Raw genomic sequence first — 17313 nt, forward strand, 5'->3', positions numbered from 1 at the left:
ACATTTTTGACTTAATCACATAAATGAAGATACTTACATCTGAGCAGACTAATAATGCTTTAAGGTATTAGCTTTTAAAATAGATGATTTCTGATAGAAACTAAGAAAAAACAAATACAGGCTATAAATAATTTCCGAAAGTAAGGCAATAAGATTAAAAAAATACACATGAAGTAGAACATTTTCTAACATTCTTACAAAATATATATATATTTATCACATCAACTCCAAAGACAAACTAAGAGCAAACATCAAGTGATGCTGGCAGAACTAGCAATCTTGAAAATGCAAAAACGACAGGAAGGAATTTTCTATAACCTTTATTGTCATTCAATGATCTTACAGAGTCTTTGATCAGATTTTCTCACAGGGAACAAAAAAATGCTTTAATCAAAAACATCAGATGTACATGTACTTTACCTTGTAAAAAGTAAATATTTGTGCAATATTCCATGGCATTTCCCCTTGGAAAACAAAGCACTAGCACCTAAAAAGTACCTTTCTAGAGGATTTCCATCATTGCTGAGAATGAACTATACAGTATTAAAACAAAATAGTAAAAGACAAACAGACAGTTTGGAAGCTTATTTTATTATAGCTTAAGTATGCTTTCCTGTGGATCAAGACAATTAAACCAGTTGTTTGAACACTTCCCTGCTGTGCAGTATGGTTTGGTATCATTTTCCACTTATCTGCCATCTTCCTCAGTAGACTTTGGATTGAAAATAGATATGTCACTATAAGAGAGTTATCAAAGAGTGTTTTTCCTAATGGTAAAATTGTTTTTTGTTTGTTTTTAATAAAGATGGTTGAAAATTTTAGGCTTAATTTAAGGAAACAAATGATCTAAAAATATTGCAAAAAAATGAAATTTCTAAATTGATGAAACATTGATTATAATTTAACAGTAGTCTTTCAGAAGACATGCTGTAGTAATTTGCTTAACTAGTTACAAAATATATACACAATATATCATCATCTTAAGATGCCTTTGGCATTCAGAATCTAAAACTCAAAACTACTGCAGGTAGCTCTTCTAAAAACAACTTTTACAAAGCTAACTGTTCGGACTATATGCATCATATACAACGTGCTGTCTTATATACCATTTCTGCAACAGTACATAAAAATATTTAAAACAAGAAATCCACATAAATAATGTTTTAATTGTAGTGAAGTATGTGACCAACGATTTAAAATAAGTACCTTGACAACAGAAACATATCCTGATGTAACCAGCACATACAGTCTGAAAGATAAAAAGGGATTCAATCTCTGCTAAGGCCACCAGCACCTTGTGTTATGAAGAGCACCAAGGCAATGCGGACAGGAAACACATAGAGGTAGTGTGCCATCTGTTAAGATGAATATGTCCACAAAGGACTATAATAAAACTTAATGTTTAAGAAAAGACGATGTATTGTACTGTGGCATAATTCACTTTTCATATACAAGCTATTGCACATTTAGGAGCATTAGCCAGTATTGCTCCTTAGTATTGTATGTCTCCAGCTTTCCTTAGGGTGTTTTTTTGTAGTGCTGTTAAACAAATTGCCAAGAACACTAGAGGTCCTGAAAAATTCCATGCTCAGATATTCAATTTCAGGAAGTTATGCAAGAAAGCACCAACCAGTATTAAAAAGAGATTTGAATACTTTAGGAAAATTCTTGCAGTCTTCTTTCTTTTCTTTATTTTGAAATGCCATTTCTCCTTAGGGGGAAGTCTTTCCTTCTTGAAATTCTTTAACCAACACTGTTCAAAATGAATCTTCAGTTTCATAGCAATTTTGCCTATAACAGGTCATTACTCTTGCACTCAATCTGTGCAGCAATTCTGTGCTGATGCAAAAAGAACCAGGACAGAACCTTTAAAGGAAGCACACTGAACCACTTTCTATGAAGTGCTGCTGCCCTGGTTTGAGATGAGGAAGTGTGTTAACTTGAACAACTGGAAGCTGATTCGTGTCCTGAGTGTGAAAAAAGAACTGTGTCTTATGCCAGCTGCCATCTTGAATCTGCAACACACAGAAGCAGAATATTAAATTCACATCAAAGATGAGGTTCGAAACACAAATGAAAGCTGTGCTTAAGGAGTGAGAGGAGAAATGTACAGAAACATTTCTTCTCCCAGCAGTTCATAAAGAAACTCTATAATGTAACAAAAGCTATTTCTCCCACAGAACATCACAGGCACTCATGGCAAAACTGTGACTTCTCAGCCCACTCCAGAATACAGCTGGGGCGGATGCAGATGCAAGGCAACAGGGCTCAGGGGAGAGAGCCTGCCACTTTGCAAGAAGCCCTGGGCTCATACAGCTTCTTAGATCTCTTGCTAAATCACCTCGAAAAAAATAATTTACTCATAGTCAATTACTTTAATGATAATTAGCTGTCCAAAAATAATTACCAGTTTCTTCAAAACTGAGATTTTGTGCTATATAACCTCAAGCGAACTATCATTGAAGTCTGAATTTTCATTCTGAGAGTAACCATTCCTAAAATCCCCTTGAGGACCTCCTTACTTCTATTCCCATCTCTCTTCAGAGTCTTAGTAGGGTCTTCAAATATTTTTTATTTAATGAGAACAACAAGTACCAGGTCCATATTACTGGAATTGCTTTTGTACTTGAGTAGATGTTGTATTGAATATCAGAAGGTTGGTGTATGCCTACATATGCAGAACAATGTAAGAAATAAACTTCAGGGCATATATATCTAAGATTGTCACAACAGCAGGAAAAAATTGTTCTCAAAGATTATTTGCTGAAAGTTAATCTTGCCTAAACAGTGACTCCATTATGGTTTTAATGATGCAAATGCTAAAATGTATTTACCATGCATTCATCCATCAGCACCTTCGGTTCGAGCAGCGTATTTGCTTTAAATACTTGTCCATTCCAACCTTTGAAGCTAACTGATGTTTTATGGCCACCTGCCTCATTTAATTCCCACATTGGTGTGTTGAGACAGTGAACTGTGATGCTGTGGGTTGCTTCTGAGCTCAGTAAATGAAGAAAGTTCATCTGCACTTTTCCAACGCCAAATTCCAGCTAAGTTCCAAAAGAAACACACAGTTAGACTTACAGCTGGGCCATGCCAAACGGCCACCACAACGCAAAGTGACATGCGTATACTAGTGCAATATTTACACATAGGAGCACGTACACATGTTTATACATGGGGATCAGTGCCGAAGAGCATCACTTGTATTTTTCAGGAGAACTATTAGGTCCTGTTAAAGTGCTTATTTCATAATGAAACCTTCCCTGGACATTTTCAAAGCTTAAAAAGAAACATTTGCTAATGCTTACAATACTGTTGAAACATAGCTAGGCAGAAAACACTATTTTTAAATAAGAAAACTGAGACAAAGGATTTTGTGATTCAAAGAAAGATAATAGCAGCAGCAGTGCTTGAACTGCAGTTGCACCTTTCTGCTAATTAGTCTTCTTAGACCACAGGTTCTGGCTGCCAATACCTACATCCTGTTAATAGCCTGAAAATTATAAGCATACTTTGATTTTAGACAGAAAATACAGTTATGCATTCCTCAACAAGAATTTCTCCAAGACCAGGTCATATTCAGGAATCTTCCAAATGTAGGAATGCATATGGAGCTTTATGTTATTTCTGATGCTCTTTGATGGCTGAAGTAGATACGCAAAACTCCATAAATGTAAAATGTCTACTCCCAGTGGTTTAAGGACCACATGCAATGGGCAGCATGGACTAACGACATAAAGGAAACCAGTCTTCACCTAACAAGGCATTTAACAGTAGCTAGGTGTAGAACAGGATATTTTTTTTCCTTTCCATTGCAATGATGTCAGCATTACACACTTAGCCGCCCTAAGTGATGAGTTACTAACATAGCTTAGAAGCATTTCAGGCTTATTTTTATGCCATTTTTAGAAAGATGTAAAGCAAAATGAAATAATTCCTTTAGCATGGAAGATGAGTAAATGAAGAAAGTGACAGTTACAGTAACATACATCGTCTCCAGACATTCTGCAACTTCCTTACCAGAACATATAACACGTCCTTCACAAAGACGCACATAACACGTCCTTCAGCCCCCCACACCCCACACTCCCCTGAAATCTAACATCTTCTCACACATTGAGTCAACAAGCAATCATTTGCTTGAAGTTTCAGCACAAACAGAACCTCCCAGGAAACAATGCATACCTTTGTCACAGATGGTGGTGTTAAACACGTCTGACCACCTGCAGTGAAGTTGCAGAAAACTTCAATGGCATCAGAAGGACAGCCAATATTTGGGTCAATCCAGTATTTTCCTATTAGTATATAATCCCAGATAGAAAATTAACCCAAATTATAATTGTTACTAAACAATTTGCTAAAATATTCATATTTTTTGGCAAGCATTATATTTATTATTACCATAGCTTCAGTGGGAAATAGAAAGGGAACATGAAAATCTTTCCACTACCATAATTCTATTAATAATGAATGCTGAGCAAAATTATCATAGCCAATCAGCTCTCATTACATATGCAATAACTTCTGAATACAGTTACGGTTTCAAAAACATCCTCTCTATCTACAGCGAAGTAGTAAGAATAAATGGCATTTGCAGTCTGCTCTTTACGTATGAGAACTTAACTATTTCCTTGGCCTTGGCTTTATACCCAGAATATATTCAGAAATTTAAATTCTTTTCCTCTCACAGCAACTCGAAGATCTTGCATTTTTCCACTCTCCTTCTGCCACCAGGCACTTTGTATGACATGTGCTAGTGACAGTAATAAGGTGAATTTATTGTTGTGAACCCATGGAGTTTGTTTCACAAAAAGAAAGAGGACACATAAATTAGAGTAGGATTTAGCTTCCCTGAATTTATGGTTAGAAAATAGGTTAGCCTGGGCCATCCGGTTTATGGGTGTATTATCCTGTGAAGTGAAGGACTATGTCAGTGACCTCTGTGGCCCTACAGGAAATCTTATTAGAACTATGAACTTCTAAAAAGCATTAGGCTCATCTTGAAGAGCTGATCTGTCCTTACCTATGTTAAGGAACAGAGATTTCACTGTGATCTCTTATTTCATTTCTCATTTCCTCTTTAGTTCATGCTCACACTTGATAATAGGGGTGTTGTATTTATTTTATTAACCACTCAGAATGAGAATTATGTCACAGAATTGACATTACACATTAAATAATTATTTTTGATTTGAATTATTGATTCAACATCTTCTAAGATATCAACAGCTACCAGTGTATCTGACAGTCATAGTCTATTGTATACAATTTTCTCATTAGTAATCTAGAATCTGATCCACATAAAACTCATTCCAAGTTGGCTCTAACTATTCAGAAAACTTTTGATCACAAAATGAGATTAATTTTCAAAAATTTCTGGACACTTTTGTTTGCTTTTATATATAATCTCTATCTAATATCTATATAATACCAGGTAGCTACGTACTTCAATTTTTAAAATCCAGAAATTGTAACATAAATAAAGATAAAATAAAGATAACTGACAAACTGTAACAGAATCTAACAAAAAATCTACTCATCCAAATCTGGATATAGAACATATCATTTGGCAGCAATGCATTTCAAAGCCTAGCTGTGTTCAAGCTTTGATGAAAGTGGACACTTACCATCTGACACTTTACGTTCACAGCTAAGCAAATCCCTGCAGATGCGTGCTGGGTTATCTCGTGTGCCAAGGGGGTTCTTGATGCTGTGCAGTAAATTGCTAAGGTAGTGCAGCGTTTTGTATATCTCTGTACTGTGATCTAGTAAAGTTACTTCAGTATTCTGGTATCTCTGCCAGGGGCCATTAGCAAATGTGTTACCACAGAGAAGTATCACAACAGCAGTAATATGCAGTAAACATCAAGTGGCCATTGAAGAGCCAGACAGAAGCAAAATATTTATAACATATGCCAACAGCCATACAAAACAGGGTAAGAATAATATATTCCAATAAATATATTAGTGCATTTTATTAAAATTATCAGAGCAGTGAAGTTACAGGCAGTTGAAGATCATGCAAATACAACAACATAACACGTTGACAGAAATATGGGTATGGGAGAAAAAGAAAAAAAATACAAGTATATGCATCAGTTTTAGATTTTGAGTAGTGAAATCTACTCTTAGACTTACCCTAGAAAATAAATGCAAATATATTTGACTTCACACATGAAAGGATTTTTTTTTTTTTTTTTTTTTCCAATGAGACCACATACTTGCATAACATTAAGTACGTGTGCCAGTATTTTTTGGAACAGGGCCTAAATGTCACTATAATCTGTAGCTGAACAGTTACAGTCCACTATGTGTGATATTTTATAAATTTCCATCACTGCTAATTATGATAAAAAGATAGAAATGCTGTTTTTCCTTAATTCTGTTTAAATTGTATCTTATGTATCTCAATATGTTTAATTACATTCTACAGTAATTGCTTGTAACCCATGTTTTAAATTGTTTTTCTAAAGAAGCCCTGATATTTCCTCAAATAGTCTCTTTATAATTGTATATGTAGATGACAATGTAAATACAGTGAGATTCATTACCTCCGTCTGCAGTGCAGCATTTGACTCAATCAAAGCTTGAACAGCAGCATTGATATCCACAAGTTTCTGAAAAATAAAAAAAGATATTTCAGAAAATAAAAAACAAATAGAAATATTCTAAACTACAGGTAAGTAAATTTTTCAGTATTCTTGTAGAAGCATACAGATGGTCATTATTTTGTCATCTTCAGAAAATAATTCATTGTGAAAAGTTGCTTTTAAAATAGTATCTTCATTCTCCACAGTTTGTGTGATGTACATAGCAGACACCAGGTTTATTTATTTTTAAAGGACTAAGAAACCCATACAAACAACTAGGTCTTGCAGTTGGTTCTGGTTCTCAGGTTACATATAGCATCACAGATTTAAAACACTTCAAATACTGAGTTTGTCTTAAGTGGTACAATCCCTTAACAGACTAATTGCATTTGTGTATATATATATATATATATATATATATATATATATATCCATATACACACACACACATATATATACACACACACATATACATATATAGGAAGAACAGCAGGGCCAGAAATAACACAAACTTTTCTGTTGCTGTCTTTGTGTGTTCAAATACAGAACAGCAGAAAACCCTTTTAGAGTACGATAGAGTTAACCCGTATTAAAAGTATGAGCATGCCTATGAACACAGCCTGTTAAGGACTCAACAGTGTGGTAGAGCAGAGCCAACAGTGTAACATGGCAGGTCCAAAACCGTATTACTGTAGCAATGGAAATTGTAGAAAAATGTATTTGCATTTCACTTACAGTGACAGAATAAGCAACTGAAGATGATCCTGTATTTTCACCTTCATCAGAGGATTATATTGTAGTTAGGGTAGTTACAGTACTTACTCTTGGTCCTGGTGGTCCAGGTGGTCCCTGGAAAATGGGAGAAATCACAGATTAGGTGCTTCACATGTTTATTTGATGAATTCACAGTACAATAATACAGGCATTTTTATTACACTTACAGGTGGCCCTGGCTGGCCCTGAGGTCCCTGAGGTCCCTGGAAGAAATGGAAATAAAATGCAGTGGTTATAGATGAACATTTCAGCTTTTATATTTATGTATGTTTTTAATGACAAAATGCCACAGTACATAAAGTGAAGTGAAAATGTTTGTGATACGGGTCTCGGTAAAACCGAGATTATTAGTTATTATTCTTAAAGTAGTACGCTCTGTTAATGTGAAATTATTCCTGTGAGCATTTCTGGGTTGTCTGTTTACCAAAACTTATTTATTTAATCACCTGTGGTATAGAAGTTATACAAGCTATTAACATACAATGTGGCAGCATTATGCACATGTTGCCGATACAAGTACTGCAGTGGATGAATGATCATAAAAAAACTGATCCGTTTGACTGCACAGATATCTACTAGGCATTTATTAGCTCCATTTATTAGCAGTGCCACTTTTCAGCCAGAACATGTTAGGTTCATTTTTAATTTTTAATAGTTACTGCAGGCTTCCTTCATATTAATGAAGTTACACCCATGCTCCTGACCTTAAGAAACAATATTTTAGCATGCAGGAAGATACAGTAGGGAGGAGAAGAGAAGGAACAGCTGCTTCTCCCTAGTTTATAGTGCCTATAACGCACATAGTCTTATACCTGCGTTTTAGTCTTGCCTCAGAGTTTGATGAAATGTAAAGTCTGTCTGATTTAGCCTTTCTCTGAGCAACTATTCACGCTGAGATAGAATGATTATGAATATCTGTAAATATTCAGTAATACTTTTGTCTCTGTAAGATTCTCTTCTTCAGTCTCTATATGCTTAAATCCTCTAGGAGCTGCTGTAACATAAACAATAGCAAGAACAATGACAGCGGAAAGAATAAGTGGCAGTGGCTTAATGCAAAAAAAAAAAAAGAGAAGGAATGAAAGGCACAGACTAGATCTGCATTATGTATTAGTAAAACCATTTAACATAACTGAGTTTATTTAAGCAAAACACTCTTTAGTTTGTACTTATTGTACCTATTATTCAAGCACAATGAGCTGTTCCAGCAAAAACACTCTTATACCAATATGGTTATGCTAGTGCTAAGTCTCTGTAAAAAGAGAAATAATCTTATTTGACATGGTAATTAATGCTGGCGAATATTGTGAAGCTAATCTAGTCAAAGAGGTATCAAGTTGTAAATCACTTAATATAGGAATAAGAAGTATTCCTGCTGTGAGATTTCACAGCAAGATCTGTGTGAGTGTCACTGCAAGATACAACGGCTGAACTTGGACTGTGCTTCAACCTGCCACCAGCTGAGGCAACTGGTTCACCTGGAAATGACCAGATGGATAAAACCAGATTCAATTTTACATTGATTTATGTATATTTAAATAAAGAAGACTTCAAAGCATATAGGAGCAACTTATTTAAGTCACTGAGGCTCCAAGTCTGTCAATATTAAGACAATACCAGCTGCATTTTTTACTATTGCTATACATACTCATAAAGTACAGTATATGGTAGCCACTTGGGAATAAATCTGACAGGGGATTATGATGACTTGTGCATCAACTGCACAAGGTTGAGTGTGCCTGCACATCACCTGCCCTGGCCATGCCAGAGGGGCTCAGGTGCTGGAGAGTGAAGGCTGTGAAAAGAAGGGGCCATCATGTAACTCCTAGCACCAGACCAACAAGGCTATGATAAGGGACCACAAATGATTTTGAGGCCGAGATGCATGTTTTGTGCAAGTTCTGTGGGAGAACTGAAACTGAAGCTATTTCTGGGAGTTTAGAGATACGGCTTTCTGACAGTGAAGATGACATTGATGGCATAAGCACTAGTAGACTAAAATTCAACTTTCAAAATAAATATGGTCAGGATGCATCAGTTGTGTTTCATACAAAAGAGACTCCAAGTCATTTTGTTGGTAAATTTGTACTGATATTTAATTAAGGCATTAATTAGTATTAGATTAGATTAGTATTGAAAAATGGAAATAGGAGGATAAGTCATTTTAGAATATGCAGTAATACAGAAAACTTTGTAGATTCTGTGGCAAGTACCTAGATTTCCCTTTTTACTCTGATTTTGATTATTGTCCAGCTTGAAGTTTTCTTTAAAATCCTAAGTTCAAGTCCTGAACTCTATGATCATACTTGGGGAAGTATGTTTAATATAAAATGAAAGAGAAAGTGTGAAAAAGAAACTTGACAGATGAATCTGGCAGCGTGTGGACATATTTATCTTGGTTCAGGACTTGATTATGCAAACATCGAGTCAAGCAAGGCATAAAGTCTTCTGCAGTTTGTCCCTAAGTAACCACTGCTCTGATGAATAGATGCCTTTGTTCTCTGAGTGTTGAGATTTAGAAATTCCAGTGGATTTTTCAGATGACTGAATACTTCATCTAACATTCTATATTCTTGGCATATGCCACAATTTTAAGACTTCGAACGTTTTGGGACTAGAACAGCTAAAAATTATAGTGGTTCTTGAGACAGAACTGAATACTTCAAAAATCAGAAAGTGCACTGTACCAATGAATTTAAAGTATTTTGCAAAAGATAAATGTGATTTGTCTTGATTTACTGTCACCTTGCCAATAAAATCCATGTGGAAAAAAAGGTAAATAGTGAATGCTATTTGGTAACTGTAGTAAACTTCTTTGGGGGGGATATTAGATTTCTTAAATGCATTAAAACTTCAAAGGTCTATATCAATTACTTTTACAAGCCTTTAAAATGTAACAAAACAGCATGAGTGTGTTGAAAATCCTGTAGAGATGTTATAAATGTTCTCTTTGTTTGTTATAGAGCAACAGAATAAGGTTAAATTACACTTTTCATGGATTAAGCTAATTGCAGAATGTTTCATTGGAATGTGCAGGATTACCTTTACAAATCCACTTAATTTACCCTTTGATCATACTAGAATTTAAGTGAAAAGGTTCCATTATAACTCCAGTATACTGAGTATAATTCTAGTTCATAATAACAAAATCAGACAATAGAAATGTTAGTTTTAGTGTGCTCTTTAATTCCTTAATCACCCAATTTGATTGCTAGTACAGAAGTTCAAAGGCCAAAACTCTAATCTTTTTCTAAAACCACAAGGCCCTGATTTTATATGCAATGATACACATGCTTAACTTTGAAAACATGAGCAATCCCAGGGACTCCCATATTTTCCGTAACTTTTGAAATTTTCCAAGAAACAAAGTAAAATAATGATTTTAAATCAACAATTATTTTAAAAAGGAAAAAAAATGTCATCCCAAGTAATTAAGCTTTCCCTGATCACTTCTGTCACTTTGATGTTATTTCACTGTGTCTCAGAATGGGTAAGTCATAGTAGCATCCTGCAATACAATACTCTGATATACCATCCAGCGTAGCAGCGGCTCTTAGTTACTGTAAACCTAAGATAAAAGTTCATAATAGAAAATTACAGATTGTGCTTTATCATATTGTGCTTATATAGTATTATTATTATTATTTTACTTTTAGGATAGTCAAGCACTGGAACACTTGCCAAGAAAGACTATATAATCTCCGTTCCTGGAGGCTTTGAAGATGGTAAGCAATGTGGTTTTATCTCAAAGCTAATTATACTTTAAACAGGAGGTTGGACATGGAATACGTCAAGATCCATAATAACCTGGATTTTCCTATGATTCTATATCACCATCCATTACGTACTATTAATGACATGGAACAAAATAAAAAATCCTAGGTAAATGAAAATACTTTCAGAAACGTCAGAATTCTGAAACAATATTCTAAAAAGCATTCCATGATTTTCTAAATGTTTCAAAGTGATATGAATATTTGGAATTTTTTTTTTTTTTTTCCAAAAAAATCTCAATCTATCAATTTTTCTCCAGAAACAGCCTACAGAAGCTGAACTTTGGTTCACCATTAACCTAAACAAGGAGGCATAATTTTACATTCCATGTTTTTCAGGGGATAAGAGAACATTCCTTTCTAGTAATGAACGCTATGTCCCTGACAGACTAAAACCTGTAACTAAAACTTGGACTCTTACAGAAATGTAAAAATCTTTGCAAGTCTAGGAAGAATAATATAATTTTTACAATGGAAATCTAATCTCAGATTGGAGATTACACAGTTGCATGAAAAGCATTTTCTCATATTTGTTTGTGAAAATATTTGGGAATACATCCTTTTCTTGGCTAGAAGATTGTAAACTATTGTAAAGTAATTGTAAACTCTATTGTAAACTAATGCTACTGCGTATAGTTTAAAATTAAACCTTCTTCTGAAAGCAGTCTTAGGAGATGAATTAATGATTTAAGATTTTCTTTTTCTTTTTTTCTTTTTTTAATGTCAGCATTTAGTTCTATGCTGTCATAGAAATTCTTACGAACAAAAGATGAGAAAAACACAGTTGAAATGTTTAATAGTAGTATGAATTACAAGCCTAGTTTTCCTCTTACTCTGAGATAAGAATCACCTCAAGACCCTTAAAATCAATGAGGAAAGGTCCTTAAGACACATACACCAAGCTTCATTCTAATCCTTAATTCTTTAATTTTGATTTTTATGATTTATTTTTCAAAGCTTTTATAAGGCAGTTAGGTTGGAATTGTACACAGGTGGATGCTTAAACCAAAATACAGTAAGATGAGGAACCGAATGACTTAAAGTGAGGCGGGATAAAAGGCAGGGTAAGAGCAACAGGAACCAGATCACGTTGGCCAGTTACCATAAAAGGAAGCAATTATAAATCTGTCATATAAAGTAATGTCATAAATACCAGCTAACATTGTATTCACATTTGCTATAAATACAATAAATTGGCACAGTCATCAGTAATTGGAGGCCTTACTAGCTCTATCAATTTTTAAGTAAAATCAAACATTTAGTAATATACAAAAACGAATGTACTACTCTTACTGAAAACAGAGCGAAACTTCATTACCTATCTGTGCTGCCTACCGCTACTGCAGTCAGCATATGTTGCATAGACACCAACCTTCAACTCTACAGGAGATGATGTGTAGACGTCATGAACATGGCATTGTACACACATTGTGCTGTGAGATACCACAGAATTGACAATAAATGTGACAGAGGATTTTGCTTTTAGAACTGAACTGTAACAGATCTGGAGTATGTGACTGCTCCACAATCAGGGCCCTATTGCCTGACAGCATACACTTATCAGGCATGCCTGTATGAACCGGCTTGTACAAAAAAGAAGTCCAAATTTGGACTCATGGTCCAACCCTTCTTGGACAGCACTCTGCAGGAGCACAAAAGGGCTGTCCGGCATTCTGAGCATGCAGAAATACGTTAAGTGTAACACATGAATACTTTTTACACAGCCAAGAGGACAAAAGCACAAAAGTTGTTTCAACTTACCATTTCACCCCTTGTGCCCTTTTCACCTCTTGGTCCCTGTAAGAAAGAAGTTGTTAAGGCAGCATGCTTTCTCGGCTTCTAGGATTGAAATAAGCAAATTAATGTGATGGGATACTAAATGGGATACTACGTGGGATACTGCTCCCATGAAAAGTCCAATCTCATCTGTGGAAATATTTACAGCCCTAGGGCTTTAATTTTTCTACATTATTAGAAAAATAATAATGAAAAAAATACTGAAAACAACTTGTAATTCCTAGATTTGGAAAGCTGATTGTTTTCTTCTGGTTGTAGATATGTTTTTTTCCTTAGTAATTTTAACTGTCAGCGTTCTCACTGTCAATCAGCTGTACTCTCTTCAATTTGATCCACTGTAATAGGAGATAAGTGTTTCACTATTGAAGAGTTGAGAGCCAAACATGGCACTCTGTCACTGAAGACAGCTATCAGTTATATATCTGCTTTATTAGCCTATTAGTTCTCCTCTCACAGTGTACTCTGGTTTTCCATCTCCATGGTATTTTTTGCTAGTTTTGCACTTATGTTGTGTTTCTGAAGCCAGTAACAATCTTACAATTACCTGGAAGAATGTTGTATCTTGATGGCAGCATTTCATATCACATATAAATAATCTCCAACTTTTAATGCTTTCTGAATGATAATGGCAAACTATTACATTCAATATGAAGTCGATTAAAAGCCTTCATACTGGTATACATAACTGTAAAGTTTTCCTCCCGAGTAGCAAAGAAAAGAATGCAGCAAGACTTAAAATGCTGTATTTTTCCCAACAGGTGGAAATAATAGTCTAGTTATAGTAAGAACACTTTCCTTCTCCTTTCTTTTTCACTTTTAAATATTCGTATTTATTATTTTTATTATGCATTCCTGTTATTTTGAAGATTATTATTACAAATTTTTCAACATTCTCTTTCCAAGTTTTGTTGATCAGGCAGAGGAACTTGAGGGGTATAATAAAAGCTTCTATGTGTCTTACATGGGTGGACAGGCACTCTGGACATAGCAGAGAGAGCCAGCAGGTGCTCCTGCAGAATGCTGCTCTGTCTCTGGCATAGGGAATGTGACAAGGGATGGAGAAAGCGATGAGGGCAGAGCTGTCCCACAGCAGAGAACCTAGGGAGCTCTACAGGTCATCAGAAAGGCCAAGACATTTTTTTTCTAGAAACATTGCAGATGTAAGGCTGAATATGAATACTGAGGTGACGATTAAGGTGCTGGTTTACACCTTGATTTGTCCGCTGCTTCTGTAGAGGTGTCCTTTGTATACTGTACTTCAGCAGAATGCCATTATGATTTTTTTTCATCATCTTGTTTGTATCAGATGCTGTAATCACATATATTAGCTTGGCAGCATGGTAATATTACAAAGACAGTCCTACCAGTTGACAAATGGCAAAATACGTCTAGTTGTAAAACAGATTACTAAAAATAAAGGTAGGTGAAATAACCAAACTATCCAAAAGAGAAGGGAAACTTACAGGCCTGCCAGTTGGGCCAGTAATGCCTTCTTGACCAACAGGACCAACATATCCCTGTAAAAAAGCAAAGTGATTTATTAGTCCACCATGTTTTCAAAATGAAGAAAATCCTTATGACATGTCCTGGTTTCAAGTTGCTCAGCACTCAGCACTGGCAAATATCCCAAATACCATGGAAATATTCTCTTTCTGAATACTGAAAATACATCACTACATAATCAACAAGGTAGTTATTTTAATAATTAGTAATAGTTATGTTTGGAAAGCCCACACACATTCTTTTATGTGAGAGGTGATACACTAAAAATAGTGGAAACTTAAGTACTCTGAGTATTAAACCCAAATATTCATTGAGCTACAATCAGTATTATCTTGAACTATATTACTGCCCAGAAGTGCTCTTGTAAGGCTGCCAGTAAATACTGCTAAAATGTTACTTTACTATTCTGTTTCAATCAGAGCAAACTGTTCATTTCCAGTGTTTATCTTGCATAGGAATGTTTAGAAAAAGAAAACAGCTATTAAAACAGGCCACTAAAGCCTTTGCTCTGCATCTGGTTAACTGAACTGAGTAAGTTCTGCAATGTCAATGGCAGCGGTGAGAGCAGAGCATTTTGCAGTAAGTTTTCCCATACTGCAAACTTTCCCCCTTTCCTGCTTTAACTTGATGCTGTAAACTGGATGCACACTCCCAAATATTACAAAATTATTCCACGTTTTTGAAGAGTAAGAAAGTAGAATGTCATGAAGAAGACGTCATGAAGAATGAGCTAATGCAGACTAGTAACCCCATAGATAACAAGGAAATATATATATTTAAAAGGCTACCTATTAATTCACAATGCTTTTGAGTGCTACCCTCTCTTACTGTAGGTAAAGTTTGACCCTTTTTTGTTTCACTGCTGGACAGAGTTATACAGCCAGCATTATTGCCAGTAAGAAGAAAGAGAGCATTAAACCCCCTCAGACAATGAAATGACAGCAATCAAGAGACTTGTATATGAAATTATTGCTAAGAGTATAATTGTCAGCTGAGGGTGTTTTTTTATTTTTATTTTTTTCCTTTAAGACTGAGAGGCCAGTTCTGCTTGTGTATCGTAACCAGACCAGTGCAGAAGAATAGGCAAAGGGCTCCTAGTGTAGGCACAGTCTGAGAGAAAAAGGCTCAGCTAGAGGGCTCCAGCCTTTCCAGTAGGAAAAAGAAGATTCCCTAAATTAAAAATGTGTGCCACCCGCAAGCTGTCCTCACAAGCACTTCCATGGAGTGAAACACTTACAATTTGCCCTGTTGGACCTTTTGGGCCCAGAATTCCAACTAATCCAACATCCCCTGCAGGGCCCTGAAAATACAAAGAAGTTTAGTCAACCATGAACATTAGTTATCAACATGTATTAATCTCTTGTAAACAAGGGAAGTAAGATAATTTCTAAGAGCAGTAACAGTGAAAATACCAAGCTCACTGACCCAGACCGTTCATCCTTGAAAGTGGAGTATATAGCTCTGCCTAAAATGTCCCAAGTGCAGATACATTCTAAACAAATTATTGTTAAAGCTGATTAAATCTACGCTTTCCTAACATTTTCACTCTGTAAATATTTTCACTCTGTAAATCTTCATCTTAAGATCTAACAGAAAAGAACGAACACATACTTTTGGACCTGGGAATCCTTGAAAACCCATCAAACCTTGATCTCCGTCTTCTCCCTGCAATAGAGGCAGGCATCCTCACTTATTTCACATTGGTAACTCTTGGGAGTAGTTGTTTTGCATCAAATGCTGTAATTACGTACAGTCTGTCCTTTCAGACCAGCATCTCCTGCTGGTCCTTGGTCACCTTGTGATCCTGGATGGCCTCTTTTACCTCGTTTTCCTGGATGACCCAGAAGCCCTTTCTCACCCTATGAAAAGGAAGATAATACATCCTTTATTTTGTTATAATTGTGGAAGTTATAAATATTAGTTTCTGGTCAGAAGTGTGGAACATGCTTTCTCTCTGTTTTAAGAAATAAACATACTCTATTCATTTCATTTCCATAATTATTTCTTTCACTAAAATGAAAATGTGACCTGACTGTTCCTTGATTTGATAACAAAAATAAAAATATACATTTCAGGCCATTTCCAGTATGGTACTCGCCATTAAAGTGCTAAAGTACACAAAATGAAATACACAATAGGCAGGTTAGAATCAAATTAGAAAAGCAATCCCCTGAGCATGGCACAGTATAGCTGCAGAACTCCTTGTTGTTAGATTAAAAGTTCATGTGATTTCACATGGAAACTAGGTGAGTTCATGCTAGGGAAATCCTCTCAGGACCATCAAACACACAAAAACCATATCTAGCTCAGGAGATTACCAATCTGCAAGTAATTAGGGACTAGTCACCTTCCATGACTGTTTTGCACTTATGCTATTTCTTTGGTGTTTCCTTTTAGCTCTAACAAAGACAGACTTTTGGTCTGACTCAGTACATTTGCTCTTAACATTTATTTTGCACAATCTAGTATCCCTTTTCCTTCACCTCACCTATTCCCTGCCTTTTTCAGATTTCATTCCTTTCTGAGCAGGAGCTACCTTCCTACGGTTCATTGTCTAGACAAAGGCGTATAAACTAGACTAGGAGCACTGGTAATAAACACTACAAATAGTGAACAGAGTTTATACTAAAATATCTTCATGAAAAGAGAACAAAGATAGACAGTATTTCCCTCTCCAGTTTTCACTTAACTTGAGGTTTTAAAAACTGCTTACCGATAAAACCACACAGAGCAGTGCATATGATCATTTGAAATGAAAAATCCAACTCCAAATGGTGGAAATTATCAGTAATGTTTCCATTCTTTGCTTCTTTTATCATTGAAATGAGTAGTTAATATTATCAGTAGAAGCTGAGGAGGGCAGCAAAATCTGC

At 35.4% G+C, this 17313-nt stretch overlaps 1 protein-coding gene across 1 annotated transcript in view; it reads right to left on the reverse strand.

Annotated features, from left to right (window-relative positions):
- Positions 1-1868: 1868 nt before the first annotated feature.
- Positions 1869-17313, reverse strand: part of COL24A1 (collagen type XXIV alpha 1 chain) — a gene marked incomplete at both ends in the record, with an annotated part of 134533 nt that continues 119088 nt past the window's right edge. The window contains 12 exons of the mRNA XM_084291454.1: positions 1869-2015; positions 2835-3050; positions 4189-4298; positions 5631-5799; positions 6555-6620; positions 7416-7442; positions 7535-7570; positions 12902-12937; positions 14401-14454; positions 15678-15740; positions 16052-16105; positions 16192-16299. Coding sequence (XP_084147580.1) covers positions 1869-2015; positions 2835-3050; positions 4189-4298; positions 5631-5799; positions 6555-6620; positions 7416-7442; positions 7535-7570; positions 12902-12937; positions 14401-14454; positions 15678-15740; positions 16052-16105; positions 16192-16299 — 1086 coding nt within the window. The remainder of the gene's footprint in view (positions 2016-2834; positions 3051-4188; positions 4299-5630; positions 5800-6554; positions 6621-7415; positions 7443-7534; positions 7571-12901; positions 12938-14400; positions 14455-15677; positions 15741-16051; positions 16106-16191; positions 16300-17313) is intronic.

The sequence above is a fragment of the Netta rufina genome, assembly GCF_964035555.1.
Source record: "Netta rufina genome assembly, chromosome: 8".
Lineage (NCBI taxonomy): Eukaryota > Metazoa > Chordata > Aves > Anseriformes > Anatidae > Netta > Netta rufina.